Raw genomic sequence first — 15,748 nt, 5'->3', positions numbered from 1 at the left:
CTGGACCTCAGAGGAATTACAGTGAGCAGAGACACCACGATGGCCACATAGCACAAGTGAAAAATAATCCTCGTTGTCATAAGTCATCGGGATTTTGGAGTAATGCATTACCTAGCCTACCTTGATTGATACAAAAACCAAGCCTGGAAAAGGGTTCTCAGTTAGGAATCAAGAAATTCTGCTTTACCGGGTGCAGCAGCTCACACCTGTAATCCCAGCACTTTGGGAGGCAGAGGCAGGCAGATCACCTGAGGTTGGGAGTTTGAGACCAGCCTGACCAACACAGAGAAACTCCATCTCTACTAAAAAAAATACAAAACTAGCCGGGCTTGGTGGCGCATCCCTATAATCCCAGCTACTCGGGAGGCTAAGGCAGGAGAATTGCTGCCTCCACCCAGGAGGTGGAGGTTGCGGTGAGCCAAGATCACGCCACTGCACTCCAGCCTGGGTAACAAGAGTGAAACTCCGTTTCAAAACAACAACAAAAAAAAATTCTGCTTTTATCACAGAGTAGGCCAATCCTCTTCTGCAATATAAGGAATAATAGCAAGAACAGTAGAATTGAATCTCAATTCCAGCCTTTCAGGGTGCCTGTAAATCAGCAACCAAAGCAAAATACAATTTGTTTTATCTGCAACATATCCAAGTAATACCATGGGTAATAAGCTTTGCTTACTGACTACAACCTTGACAAACACTAGGTTTTACTGAAAAAGGCTAGATATCAAAAGGATATCTCTAAAGGTCAAATTGTGTTGTTTTGTGTACACTGTTATTCCACTAACCAGTAATAAGGAATGACTAACACACCAAACTTGAAGCAGCAGGTAATCAATGAGATTGTGCACTGAGGCAGTCCAAAGTTCAAGTAAGGAAAGTGAGTGCGTACATGGCAGCAGATATTAAGTATAGTCTGGAACAATCTTTGTTTTTTTCTTTTCTTTTTTTTCCCCCCTTTTTACTTAAAGAGATGGGGTCTCACTTGTTGCTCAGGCTGATCTCACACTCCTGGGCTCAAGCGATCCTCTTGCCTCAGTCTCCCAAAGTGCTGGGGATTACAGTCGTGAGCCTCCACAACCAGCCTAAGTGTTCTTTCTTCCTTTCCTTCCTTCCTTTCCTTCCTTCTTTTCTTTCTCTCTCTCTTTCTTTTTCTTTTATTATTTTTTTTGAGATGGAGTCCTGCTCTGTCACCCAGGCTGGTGTGCAGGGGCGTGACCTCGGCTCACTGTAACCTCCACTTCCCAGGTTCAAGTAATTCTCCTGCCTCACACCTCCTGAGTAGCTAGGATTAGAGGTGGGGTAATTTTTGTATTTTTAGTAGAGACGGGGTTTCACCATGTTGGCCAGGCTGGTCTTGAACTCCTGACCTCAGGTGATCTACCCACCTCGACCTCCCAAAGTGCTGGGATTACAAGTGTGAGCCACCGCGCCCAGCCCTTCTTTCTTTTTTTCCTAAACAAATTACAGGGATTTTAAAAATTTGAGAAATCATTATTGCTGATCTCTGTCTTTTTGTTTTTTTTTTTTGAGATGGAGTCTCGCTCTGTTGCCCAGGCTGGAGTGCAGTGGCACAATCTCGGCTCACTGCAAGCTCTGCCTCCTGGGTTTATGCCATTCTCCTGCCTCAGCCTCCTGAGTAGCTGGGACTACAGGCACCCACCACCATGCCCGGCTAATTTTTTGTATTTTTTAGTAGAGACAGGGTTTCACTGTGTTAGCCAGGTTGGTCTCGATCTCCTGACCTCATGATCCACCCGCCTCGGCCTCCCAAAGTGCTGGGATTACAGGCGTGAACCACCATGCCCGGCCGATCTCTGTCTTTATGCTACCCTGAGGGAATAAGATTTTGGCCTCTGAAAAAAATATTATACAGCCAACACTAAGAATTGAAGATAACACATAGAAAGTACAGTAGTCCACCCTTACCTGCCTAGGATATGTCCTAAGACCCCCAGTGGATACGATGTTTTTTTCCCATACACACATACCTAAGATAAAGTCTAATTTGTAAATCAGGCACAGTAAGAGATTAACAATGATAACTAATAATAAAAACAATTATGACAATATGCCAGCATCACTACTCTTGCACTTTGGGGCCATTATGAAGTAAAATAAAGGTTACCTGAACACAAGCACTGCGACACTGTGACTGTCAAGATGGCTACTAAGTAAGCAATGGGCAGCTAGTGTACATCACATGGATACAATGGATGAGGGGATGATTCCCATCCTGGAGCAGGACAGAGCAACATTTCATCATGCTGCTCAGAATGGCATGCAATTTAAAACATAGTGTTTATTTCTGGAATTTTCCATTTAATATTTTTGGACCATGGTTGACTGTGCATAACTGGAACTACAGAAAGTGAAACTGCAGATAAAACTGTCTTAACCATGGTTTAACTCTGCCCTTCAACTGGCCTTTCTGTATGTAAGATAATACATTTCTTTATTACTTAAGCCAAAAAAAAAAATTCTGCCACAAAATTCTTACCTACCAAGCATCAGTAAAGAAGGGCTTTATAGATGCAATGGAACCCAAGGCTGGCCTCAGCTCCCTTCTTCTCTCTTTGGCACATCCAGATATAGAAATAGAGGCAGCCAGGGATAGTCAAGTGTGTTAACTCACACCTTTTACAAGAACTAAAACTCAAACAGAATATCTTATTCTTCTAGACCAAATAGCTTCTCTTTCATCATCAAAAACACAAACTGTATGTCCCTCACTTGTCCCTCCATTCCTGGAGACCTGCAGTCAGGACACCTGCTTCAACGTCACAGGGTGTGGCGGGTATTAATGAGCTTTGTTATCACAAGCTCTGTTCACAGAAGGGACATCTGGCAAACATAACCCAATATTACTGTTTATGATTCTTTCATCTTAGTGTTCACAAGTCCAATTTTGAACCCTCAGCATTTTTCCATTTTAGCAGCCTATGCTTAGCAGAGATTTCAAATTCCATACTATGAGGTTTTCTTGGATTCAGCACCATTCAGAAGCATATGTTTCCCACTGCAAATTGAAATCTATTAAAAAAAAAAAAAAGCTGGATAAATTCCCTTGACATAGCCATTGATTTGTGACTCTGATGACCAAATCTTGAAAGCCCAATTGAATTCTAAATCCAGCTTTGCTATTAGATACTGGTAGATCAGAATATTAGGTCACCCACACAGTTTTCTTTGAACAAAAATTCAATTCACCATAATTAACATCAACACCCAACTCAGTCATGATGTTGAGCTGTGTTCAGGAATTTCTGAAAGCAAAAGGGAACCAAGTGCCCTAGGCTCTAAATAGCACAGCCAGGAGAGCTGATGTCTACCCCAGAGAATATGAAATCAGACCTTACTCCAGCCTCCAACAGTTTAAATCATGAACAACCTTATGAGACTAGAGTCCTGGGAACTCTTTAGTGACACTCACCTGAAGACTACCCCAGTCAGTAAAAGGTACCACACTAGATTCAGTGAGGAAGACAAAGATAAGGTAGTCTAATCAAGCAGGGAAAACATAGAAAGGTATATAAATAAAGGTCACAGAAGGATAAAAATAATACTACACATGGTTCAAAGAGATCACAATAGGCTAGACCATGAGGACAAGCTTTAGGGTGGTAGGATTTGAGCTGCATTTGAATGACAGGCAGTATTTAGTACATGAAAACACAATTTAGGCAGAGAGTTGAGGCAGCAATTACAAAGTAAGAGTGGTCTACTGTGGCTGGAGCAGAAAGTGGCAAATAGTTATGCAAGTAAGGCCAAGATAGGATGGAGACAAATTGTGGACAGCCTTGATGTCTGGCCAAGGAGTCAAGGCTAGTCTAAGAAGTACATTAGAAAAACTAATTTCAACAAGAAGGAAGAGAGAATAAGGTTAGAAAACCTGCCAGAAACAAGCAAGAGATATGATAACTAAAGACAATGTTTGACTCATAACTGAAACTGGGATTTAAAAAAAGATCTAAAGGACATTTCTGGGACAATTGGGGAAACTTAAATATGAACTATATATTGGAAAACAATATTTATTAATGTTAAATTTCCCAACTATGTTAATTGTGTTGTGCATCATTAGAGAATTATATACAACATATTATATAATAATATTCTTGTTCTTAGGAGATGTCTATTGACATATTTAGGGATGAAAAGTTATGATGTCTGCAACTAACTCTCAAAATGGTTCAGGAAAAAAGTATATATGTATATAGAGATAAAAGCAAGTATGCCGAATGTTAATAGTTGATGAATCTAAGAACAAAATATAAAGAAGGACATTACAGAAAAAAGCAACAGGTTTAGTGATTGACTGGATCTTGGGAGCGAGGAAGAAGGAGAAAAGGTTTTGAACGTAGATGACAGAGGATGGTACTAACACTCCTGGAAAAGGGAAGCTGCAGGGAGAAATGGTTTTCAGAAGACATATGCTGAAGCTGGCTCTGGATAACTGGTAAGAAGAAATTTAGATGTGAGAATGACATTAGCGAGAAATGCCTTCAGGCTGTTGGAAATACAGGAATAGGACTCAAGCCATACATCAAGACTAGATGTATGGTAATTGGTAATGACCAATTTGGGAATTACCTACATAGACAATAGTTTGAGCATGAAAAATGTCTTTTTTTTTTAATACCCAAGTTTTGCTTTAAGACCTAGAACATGAAAAATGGATGAGATTTATGCTAGAAATATGAGGGAGAAGAGAGAGGTAGGAGATGACTGACAACATAATTTCCTGATAGAGTGGGAAGAGAAGAGGAGAAAAATCAAGAGGGTTCTATATTACAGAAATAAAGGTGGAAAAAGATTAAGAGAGTGCTCCATTGAAGGGTTAACAGCATCAGATACCGCAGAAACAAGAAAGAAAGTGATGACTAGGAAACGACCATAGGATTTGAAAATTGGGAAATCATCAGTGAATTTTGGGTAGGAGTGAAAACCAGGCTATGGGACTCTAGAAAGAGAACAGAGAAAGTAGAATTAAAGACTAGGCATAAATCACTCACTAATTCAAGTTCACCTTGCATGAGAACAACAGAAATGGAACTACAGTTAGGGGGGCAGTAGAGCCATGGGAAGGGCTATATTCTCTCTGAGACTGGGGCATTCTGGGGATCTATAGACACAGAAGAACAAACACTAAGGACACCTTACAGACCGGTGCAAGAAGTGACATTATGGTGTGTGTGTGGGAGAGACAGAAAGAGAACCTGGCTCTAGAAATGGAATGAAATAAACCCTCCTTTAACACAGGAAGGAGAGAGAAGAGGTGAAAAAGAGAGAAGCAGTGATAAAGACAGTATACAAAAACAACTTAGGAGGTTAAACAAGAAATCACAAGATTAGGAATAAACAACTTGTCAGAGCCGAGGAATTCAGTTATGTCTAGTCTTTACACAGGCCTACTACTCTGGCCACATCTGCTTAAGGTGGTGGGGTATCTATTCATGACTATTTTTTTTTTTTGAGATGGAGTCTCACTCTGTCCCCAGGCCGGAGTGCAGTGGCCGGATCTCAGCTCACTGCAAGCTCTGCCTCCAGGGTTCACGTCATTCTCCCGAGTAGCTGGGACTACAGGCACCCGCCACCTCGCCCGGCTAGTTTTTTGTATTTTTTAGTAGAGATGGGGTTTCACCGTGTTAGCCAGGATGGTCTCAATCTCCTGACCTCGTGATCCGCCCGTCTTGGCCTCCCAAAGTGCTGGGATTACAGGCTTGAGCCACCTCGCCCCGGCCTATCCATGACTATCTAATGCAGATCTTAAAGACCTAGGAACTGATGAGAGTTTCTGACCTCAAGGTGAAGAGATTCTTTAGTCAAAAAGAACAGAGTTCAAGGTGATGTTCCTATTGTCTTAGGACAAGGCTTTTGCCTATCTTAGTAAAAAGATCATTTTTTATTATCAATAGAAAGAAGCTGTACTTGAATTAGCAACTGCTCTCTATGACAGCAAAGATAAGCTTGAAATCCTATGAAAAGGAAGCCACCTGTTGGAAGCCTCAGACATTCTAAAGCTGAATAGGGTAGGATTCTGATTCCTTGCATCACTAGTTTTCAAAAATCTCAGGAGATATGAACAGTTATTTCCTAATACTGCATGAACAACAAAAATAAACAGTTTCATAAACTGTAAAAGAAATTTGCAGTGGCAGCAAAATACTTTATGGAACTTATCTGAAGATAAGACATGAGGGAGAACAACATTTTTATGGCCTTTTATTCCCTTCTAAAAGACATGTCCAATAAAATGGCTGGAAGTGGAATTACTTTATTGCTTTAGAGGGCACCCTTATAGATGTTTACAAAGCAGTATTAGAATGATGATGCAAAAAACTCATGATTACCTCAGGAACTAGAAAAAAGGCTTTTGATAAATTTTAACATCCTTTTGTGATTAAAAATGCTTAGTAGGAAGAGAAAGGAAGAAACATCCTTAACCTGATCATCTTTACCAAAAAAACCTATAGCAAATACTGTACTTCATGGTGACAGGATGAAAGCTTCCCTTTGAAACCAGGAATCAGAGCAGACGCCCACTGTCACTACCTCTATTCAATACAACTTCTACCAACACATTTTTTTTTTTTGAGATGGAGTCCTGCTCTGTCACCCAGGTTGGAGTACAGTGGTGTGATCTCGGCTGCCGGGTTCAAGTGATTTTCCTGCCTCAGCCTCTCAAGTAGCTGGGACTACAGGTGCACCACCATGCCCAGCTAATTTTTGTATTTTTAGTAGAGACAAGGTTTCACCATGTTGTCCAGGCTGTTCTCAAACTCCTGACCTAAGGTGATCTGCTCGCCTTGGCCTCCCAAAGTGCTGGGATTACAGGCATGAGCCACCGTGCCCAGCCCTTACAAATACATTTTTAAAACACAGGCTGACAACCTCACAGAAGAACAAAGGCCCTGAATAAACATTTCACTAGAGAGGACCTCCTAATAGCCAATAAACAAGAAAAGATGCTCATCTTCATGAGAAATGCAATTAGAATGACAATGAAATGCCAGTACATACCTACTAGCTTGATAAAAATTAAGTTCTATATCCGTCAGTCAGGACAGGCTTGGTTAAGCCACAGTAACAATTTTAACATTTCATGGCTTAAAGTAACAAGTTTATCTCTCTCATACTATACACACATCCACTGTGGGTCCACTTGGGGACAGTGCTCTACCTCATCCTTAGTTAGGGACCCAGGCCGTGGGAGGCTGTGTATCCATGCTTCCACAAATGGAATATATATATATATATACACACACACACACACACACACACACACACACAGACACACACACACACACACACATTCCATTATTATATATATTAGCACTGGCTCCTAAGTTTTGCCTAGAAGTGATACATGGCACTTCCATTCACACTTCAATGGCTAAAGCAAGTCACATGGCTACACCTAACTTCAGGAAGGCATAGAAGTGTAATTTTACCATGTGTCCTGAAGGGGAATGAACTGTAAATATTTAGTTATCAGTTCTAATGATTACCACACTGAGAATATAAACTTTTGGTGAGCATATGTAACAAAGGGAACACTCACCCCCCACTGGTGGAAGTATAAATTGATACAACCACTCTGGCAAGTTTGGCATTATCTAACAAAGTGGCAGATACTATGGCCTACAGTCCGGAGGCCTTGAGCCTCAGACTTCTTCTGCCAGTGCTGCAGGCCTGCTGGTACCTTTGTGGTCCCCTGTTTCTTCCTTCTAGAGGCCTCATCTATGACCCAGGAATTGCACTATTAAGAGAAATAGATGTTTCAAGAAAATGTATAAAAATGTACAATAGCATCTATTTTCAAGAATATTCATGACAACGTATTTCATAAAAGCTCCAAACTCAAAACAATCCAATTCCATTAGTCATAGAATGGATAAAATCATATAATGAAATCCTATGCAGCAATGAAATTAAACTACCTAAGGCTAAATGTAACAAAGTGGGTGATGCTTACAAAAAACACGGAGCAAAGAAGGTAAAATACAAAACAACAAATGTTGACTTTCAAAGTTACCTAGGAGGCTGGATGCGGTGGCTCACTCACGCCTGTAATCCCAGCACTTTGGGAGACTGAGGTGGGTGGATCACCTGAGGTCAGGAGTTGGAGACCAGCCCGACAGATATGGTGAAACCCCATCTCCACTAAACATACAAAAATTAGCTGGGCATCGTGGCAGGCACCTGTAATCCCAGCTACTCGGGAGGCTGAGACAGGAGAGGCTTGAACATGGGAGGCAGAGATTGCAGTGAGCCAAGATCACACAACTGCACTCCAGCCTGGGCAACAGAGAAAGACTGTCTCAAAAAAAAAAAAAAAAAAAGTCACTGTGGAGGCATACTCCAGGTTGCCTAGACAACGAACTAGCTTAGACCGGGGGATTGGGAGGCTACCCCTTCTCCCAGTGAGAGGGGCTGCACCCAAGCACAATTTCCCACAGGGCCTGCCACTGTCTTCTCCAGGTGTATATTATCCCACAGATCCCTAAGTTTCTAGGTGTTGGGCAGCTGGCGTTCCCAGACAACTTCCTTTTTTTTTTTGAGATGGAGTTTTGCTCTTGTTGCCCAGACTCAAGTGCAACGGCGCGATCTCGGCCCCCTGCAACCTCTGCCTCCCAGGTTTAGGTGATTCTCCTGTCGGAATTACAGGCATGCGCCACCACGCCCGGCTAATTTTGCATTTGTAGAAGAGACAGGGTTTCTCCATGTTGGTCAGACTCATCTTAAACTCCCAACCTCAGGCCTCCCAAAGTGCTGGGATTACAGGCGTGAGCCACTGTGCCCAGCCCCCAGACAACATCTATAAGCAGCTGGCACACAAATACAGATTTCGTGGTGTCTAAGCATTCTGCCAATCTCTCCACTAGTAAAGCTACTCTCATAGGTGCCTGATAAAAAAGACAGCATTAGAAGAGGGGGGTGATACGAAGTCATTCCAGCAGAGACACCTCAATATACCTCTCCATGGGCTCTTCTCTTGCTTTGAAAACTCCCCCTTTCCTAGTAAAATATATCTCTGAATCCCTGAATCTACACCTGAGATGTTAAGAAATTCATCTGCAGCCTGGTGAGCAACAGGTGGCATCTTCAAAGAACGCACTTTGCAAACCAGGTGGTAACTTTGAAAGTAACATCTTGCATTTAATAATTTGGTTTTTTTTTTTTTTTTTTTTTTTTTTTTGAGACACAGTCTCGCTCTGTTGCCCAGGCTGGAGTGCAGTGGCGCGACCTCGGCTCACTGCAACCTCCACCTCCTGGGTTCAAGCGGTTCTCCTGAATAGCTGAGATTACAGGCGTGCACCATCAGGCCTGGCTAATTTTTGTACTTTCAGTAGAGACAAGGTTTTGCCATGTTGGCCAGGCTGGTCTTGAACTGCTGACCTGAAGTGATCTGCCCGCCTCGGCCTCCCAAAGTGCTGGGATTACAGGTGTGAGCCACCACATCCGGCCTGTATTTAACAATATTATTTTAAAATAATAACAATAAGGCCTACAGAAGGCACCTCTCCATTCCCCCTATATTTTCAAGTCTCTTTAATACTTGAAAGGGACTCTAGTCCCTCTAGTCCCTCCAGTACAAAAGGGAACTAGATTTGAGCTATGGCTCTCCTTGATAGCAGTTGCAAAACAGCAGATCTTTAACACATGAAAAGCACAAAACAACTCTAAGTGCTTGCAAAGAAAGAGTGCTAAGAGATCTCTGAAGTTTCCAAAAAGTATACAATCCTTTCACATGAAAGGGAGGCTGACTCAAAATCATCAGTAAATACTGGAAACACCATAAGGTTGCCAGGGAGTCCCAAGTTAAGTACCTAAAGAAGGAACAGGGTTCCATGATGTTTCTGCATTAGGATGCTGATATTTCATAAATATATTTCATAAAAGCTCCAAACTCAAAACAATCTAATTCCATCAGTCATAGAATGGATAAAATCATATAATGAAATCCTATGCAGCAATGAAATTAAACTACCTAAGGCTAAATGTAACAAAATGGGTGATGCTTACAAAAAACACGGAGCAAAGAAGGTAAAATACAAAACAACAAATGTTGACTTTCAAAGTTACCTAAGAGGTTGGGCGCGGTGGCTCACTCACGCCTGTAATCCCAGCACTTTGGGAGACTGAGGTGGGTGGATCACCTGAGGTCAGGAGTTGGAGACCAGCCCAACAGATATGGTGAAACCCCATCTCCACTAAACATACAAAAATTAGCCAGGCATGGTGGCAGGCACCTGTAGTCCCAGCTACTTGGGAGGCTGAGACAGGAGAGGCTTGAACATGGGAGGCAGAGGTTGCAGTGAGCCAAGATCACACAAGCCATGTCACAGTTATCCTAGCAAAACAAATCTGAGAACACCTACTTGGGGCCATTTTAATTCTGCCTCTGATAGTCTGCCTTCCTACAGAGTATCACCTGACCTTGAATTACATTACAGATCTCTTAGTCACTATATTACTCTTTAGGAAAGATATAAATTTTACTATCTAAGTCAAAGCCTCTGCGTCATGATTATTCCAAAGTTTCATTGTCACTGGCCTATGACTAGGAAACTAATTGTATAATCAACATAAAACTATCTTACCTTTGGCCAAGTAGCCAGTGACATCATTCTCCTATATCAAGAAGTCAGTCTGTGAGCAGATGAACCATGATATAGGCCTATATCATGCATGTTAAAACTGTTAATAGATTTAGCAAAAACAAAGCAAAACCCAAACTATTAAACCTATTAAATAAAACAGGTTCTAGGACTGTCTTAAGAGTAAAAAAAACAAGAAACAAAATGAAGGTGTAGAGGTAGCTAGAGATGCCCAAGGCTCTTGGTTTTCTGGTAACCCTAGTTTGCAAGAGAACTGCAAGAGAATGTACCTTATCCATATGGAAGATCAAATCCAATTCACACACATTTTCGAAACACTTATCCAGAGTTTCCACAAAAACCTAGAAAACAAAGAGAAATAGATAAAGAGGAGAAATAGGAACATATTCACAGCTTTATCAATGTCACATCTGAAAGTAAAGGCGGCTGTCACAATACTATTTACTTTATGACAAATCTCAAAAAAAACCCACCCACCTTTTGTCTCCAGCATTAGCTGATCACCCTACTTATCTCGATACAGAGGGAATAATCTAGGACAGGAAAACCTTGTTTTCAGGATAGCAACACAACCAGCAGACACATGTGGCTCTTTCCCCCTTTATAAGATGCTAATTTATGGTGGGGCATGGTGGCTCATACTTACAATCTCAGCACTTTGAGAGGCCAAGGCAGGCGGATCACTTGAGGCCAACAGTTCAAGACCAGCCTGGCTAACAAGGTGAAAACCCATCTCTACTAAAAATACAAAAATTATCCAAATTATCCGGATGTGGTGGCAGAAGCCTATAGTCCCAGCTACTTGGGAGGCTGAGGCATGTGAATAGCTTGAACGAGAATCGCTTGAGGTGGAGGCTGCAGTAAGCAGAGATTGCACCACTGCACTCCAGCCTGAGTGACAGAGTGAGAGTCTCATAAAAAAAAAAAAAAAAGAAAGAAAAAAATTCCATAAAATAACAAATTTAAAAAACCAACTACTAGGCCGGGCGCGGTGGCTCAAGCCTGTAATCCCAGCACTTTGGGAGGCCGAGACGGGCGGATCACGAGGTCAGGAGATCGAGACCATCCTGGCTAACCCAGTGAAACCCCGTCTCTACTAAAAAAAATACAAAAAACTAGCTGGGCGAGATGGCGGGCGCCTGTAGTCCCAGCTACTCCGGAGGCTGAGGCAGGAGAATGGCGTGAACCCGGGAGGCGGAGCTTGCAGTGAGAGCTACTGCACTCCAGCCTGGGCGACAGAGCGAGACTCTGTCTCAAAAAAAAAAAAAAACAAAAAAACCCAACTACTTACAATACTATGTCCTCAATGAATACATGTACAAAAAAGTTTTCATTATTACAGGGTTAACATGGCTGTGTTTTAATTTCAGCTAACATTAACTTGGAAACACTTTCCCTTTTTAATTTTTTTGGTCAGAGTTATTTAGCCTACAAAACACCTTCCTATGAATAAATTTATGTGTTTACAACTTAAAATTTTTTTTAAAAAGCCCTGAGCTTACTTCTCTATAGAACCTTTTAACTTTTAATAAAACGTAACAGAAAAGCGTACAAATGACAAAGGCATAGTTTAATGAATTTTCAGAATGAACATACCATGTAACTACAACCTAGGTATCTGTCCATAACTTTTTAATTTCTCTCAGAGAATGACCTCATTTAAACAATCTCATTGTCAGCAGTGTCACGAATTGTTCAGCACTGCATGAAAATGGGTCTTACTTGAGGCCAGCAAGTGATGGAGACCAGGCACACCGTTTCACTGTAGCACAAGATGGGTGCTTGTAGGCAAACCACCCTGCAGTGGCTGCTGGGGAGACAGACCCACTTGCCATGAGGAACCAATGCACACTATTGGAGCTGATCCTGCTCTGTCTCTTCTCTATGTAAGTAAAGCTTTATCCAGTGTTTGCACTGTTTTCCTTGCTGACTCTGATACCAAGATGCAATGGGCAAAAGCATTTAGATTCCTTTCCTGAGACTGATAACCAGTACACTGTGTTCTGTCAGATACCAACCACTTTGGAAAACTATTTGACATTATGTATTCATGTTCTATGACTAGTAATGCTACAGATGAAAAACCACATACAATAATTTCATATTAGTGCTATTCATAAATCTTTACATTTTTAACAGTGCCAGAATATTTCACTGTAAGGACACATAGTTAAATTGGTCTTTTTCTCAATCACTATGCTGGGTACTTGGTAAGCCCTTATAATCCTGCAGTTCAAGTCCTTCAGTTCTGGGAAATTTTATCAAATTATTTTGTTGAGAATTCCCTCCTTTCCACGTTCCTCATCAATCTTTTTGGAGCTGCTTATATTCAAGTATTGGACCTCTGTCTGTCTTTTTTGTTGTTGTTGAGACAGAGCCCTGCTCTGTTGGCCAGGCTGGAGTGCAGTGCCATGATCTCGGCTCACTGCAGCCTCTGCCTCCCCGGTAATTCTCTTGCCTCAGCCTCCTGAGTAGCTGGGATTACAGGTGTGCACCGCCACGCCTGGCTAATTTTTGTATTTTTAGTAGAGATGGAGTTTCATCATGTCGGCCAGGCTGATCTCAAACTCCTGACCTCAAGTGATCCCCCTGCCTCGGTCTACCAAAGTGCTGGGGTTACAGGCATGAGCCACTGCACCTGGCCTCTGTCTTATTTTCTTATCTTTTCTCTCCCATTTTCTATCTCTGCCCATTCTGAGACAACTGCTTAACTTGATTTTCTAATACTTCACTTGAAGTGGGTTTTCGTTTGTTTCCATTTCCTCTAATTTTTTTATTTCTAAGAGACCATTTTGTTCTGTGAGTGTTTTTGTTTAGTACCCATTTATGTTTGTCTGATTTTATTTCTCTGTGGATCTTTTTTTTTTTTTTTTTTTTTTTTGAGACAAGGTCTCACTCTGTCACCCAGGCTGGAGTGCAGTGGTGTGATCTCAGCACAGTACAGCCTCAGCCTCCCGGGTTCTGGTGATTCTCTTGCCTCAGCCTCCTGAGTAGCTGGGACTGCAGGTGTACGCCACCACGCCTGGTTAATTTTTGTATTTTTAGTAGAGATGGGGTTTCACCATGTTGGCCAGGCTTTCTCTGTAGCTTAAGAATAGGGTTTTGGGTTTTTGTTTGTTTGGTTTTTTTTTTTTAACTGTTTTCCTTTCTTTATATGGTACACATTTTAAGGTGCTTTTTATTGTTTGTTCATTTTATCTCCTTCTTCTATGTTAGAGGTTTTCCTCAGATGTCTGATAATCCTTGGTTTTTCATTTGTTACAAGAATAAAAGGCTGACTGGAAGCTCCATAATCACGGATACTTCTTGCCCACCCCCATGGCTATTTGCTTCCCCCGTGAAATCTGTCTCATGTGTCCATGTGAAGAGACCACCAAACAGGCTTTGTGTGAGCAACAAGGCTGTTTATTTCACCTGGGTGCAGGTGGGCTGAGTTCGAAAAGAGAGTCAGCAAAGGCTGGTGGATTATCATTAGTTCTTATAGGTTTGGGGATAGGCGGTGGAGTTAGGAGCAATGTTTTGCAGGCAGTGGGTGGATCTCACAAAGTATGTTCTCAAGGGTGGGGAGAATTACAAAGAACCTTCTTAAGGGTGGGGGAGATTACAAAGAACCTTCTTAAGGGTGGGGGAGATTACACAGTACATTGATCAGTTAGGTTGGGGCAGAAATAAATCACAATGGTGGAATGTCATCAGTGAAGGCTATTATCACTTATTTTGTGGATCTTCAGTTTCTTCAGGCCATCTGGATGCATACTTGCCGGTCACAAGGGATATGATGGCTTAGCTTGGGCTCAGAGGCCTGACAGAATTAGAGCCTGTCCTCGAGATGCTACAGGGTACAGTCCATTTGAACTTTTATGTGGACGCACTTTCTTACTCGGCCCCAATCTCGTCCCAGACACCAGACCTCTAGGTGACTATCTTCCAGTCCTCCATCAGGCTAGACAGGAAATTCGCCAAGCTGCTAATCTTCTCTTGCCCAGTCCAGATTCCCAGCCATATGAAGACACTCTAGCTGGACAATCAGTTCTTGTTAAGAATCTGACCCCTCAAACTCTACAACCTCGATGGACCGGACCCTACTTAGTCATCTATAGTACTCCAACCACCATCTGCCTGCAGGACCCTCCCCACTGGGTTCATCATTCCAGAATAAAGCTGTGTCTGTCTGATATCAGGACAGCCAGCCTGATATCTCCTCTTCCTCCTGGAAGTTGCCAGTACTCTCCCCTACTTCCCTTAAACTCACTCACATTTCTGAAGAACAATAATAACCCTTATGAGCCTAATACATCCCTTCATTCTGTTAGGTCTATCCATCCTTACCCTACTCTTTGCAACAGGGCTTTATGCAGTCACCCCCACTACTTGGACTGTGCCCCAAAAACCTGTCATCCCTACTATATTCTGTCTAGTCATACTCCTATTTACCATTCTCAACTACTCATAAATGACCTGCTTTTGTTTACACTGCCAGTTTACACCGTTTCTCCAAGACATCACAGCTGATATCTCCCGGTGCCATCCCCAAACCGCCACCCTTGACTCACTCTTGGAGTAGATAGATGATCTTTGGTGGCAGGGCACCCTCCAATACTTCCACCCTGATGAAATTCTATTCTTTACTTTTATACTCACTCTTATTCTGGTTCCCGTTCTTATGCCACCCTCTACCTCTCCCCAGTTATCTCCACCACACTATCAATCTCACTCTCTCCTAGCTGTTTTTAATCCTTCTTTAACGAACAGTTGCTGGCTTTGCATTTTTCTTTCCTCCAAAATCGCCGAGGCCCTGACTTACCCACTGCTTTAAAAAAAAAAAAAAAAAAAAAAAAAAAAAAAAAAGACTTTGTGTGTGTGTGTGTGTGTGTGTGTAGATAGATATATACTTTTTTTTTTTTTTTTTGAGATGGAGTCTCGCTCTGTCGCCCAGGCTGGAGTTCTGTGGCATGATTTCGGCTCGCTGCAAGCTCCGCCTCCCGGGCTTACGCCATTCTCCTACCTCAGCCTCCAGAGTAGCTGGGACTACAGGCGCCCACCACCACATCTGGAGCATTTTTTGTATTTTTAGTGGAGACGGGGTTTCACTGTGTTAGTCACGATGGTCTCGATCTCCTGACCTC

General features: G+C 42.1%; 1 protein-coding gene across 7 annotated transcripts in view; it reads right to left on the bottom strand.

Moving 5' to 3' along the window:
* LOC112628493 (AP-3 complex subunit sigma-2) overlaps positions 1–15,748 on the bottom strand; it is an 87,136-nt gene that overhangs the window by 27,259 nt on the left and 44,129 nt on the right. For 4 of the 7 annotated variants that reach the window (XM_025391336.1, XM_025391338.1, XM_025391339.1 and 1 more), the window contains one exon: positions 10,892–10,963. The exons of 2 other annotated variants lie outside the window; for them this stretch is intronic. In XM_025391336.1, the coding sequence (XP_025247121.1) occupies positions 10,892–10,963 (72 nt within the window). Of the gene's footprint in view, positions 1–7,527; positions 7,760–10,891; positions 10,964–15,748 lie in introns of those variants that run through there. One more of the 7 variants, XM_025391334.1, reaches the window with a different exon arrangement.

Source organism: Theropithecus gelada, chromosome 7b (assembly GCF_003255815.1).
Source record: "Theropithecus gelada isolate Dixy chromosome 7b, Tgel_1.0, whole genome shotgun sequence".
Classification (NCBI taxonomy): Eukaryota; Metazoa; Chordata; class Mammalia; order Primates; family Cercopithecidae; genus Theropithecus; species Theropithecus gelada.
This window is presented reverse-complemented; position numbering and strand designations above follow the sequence as displayed.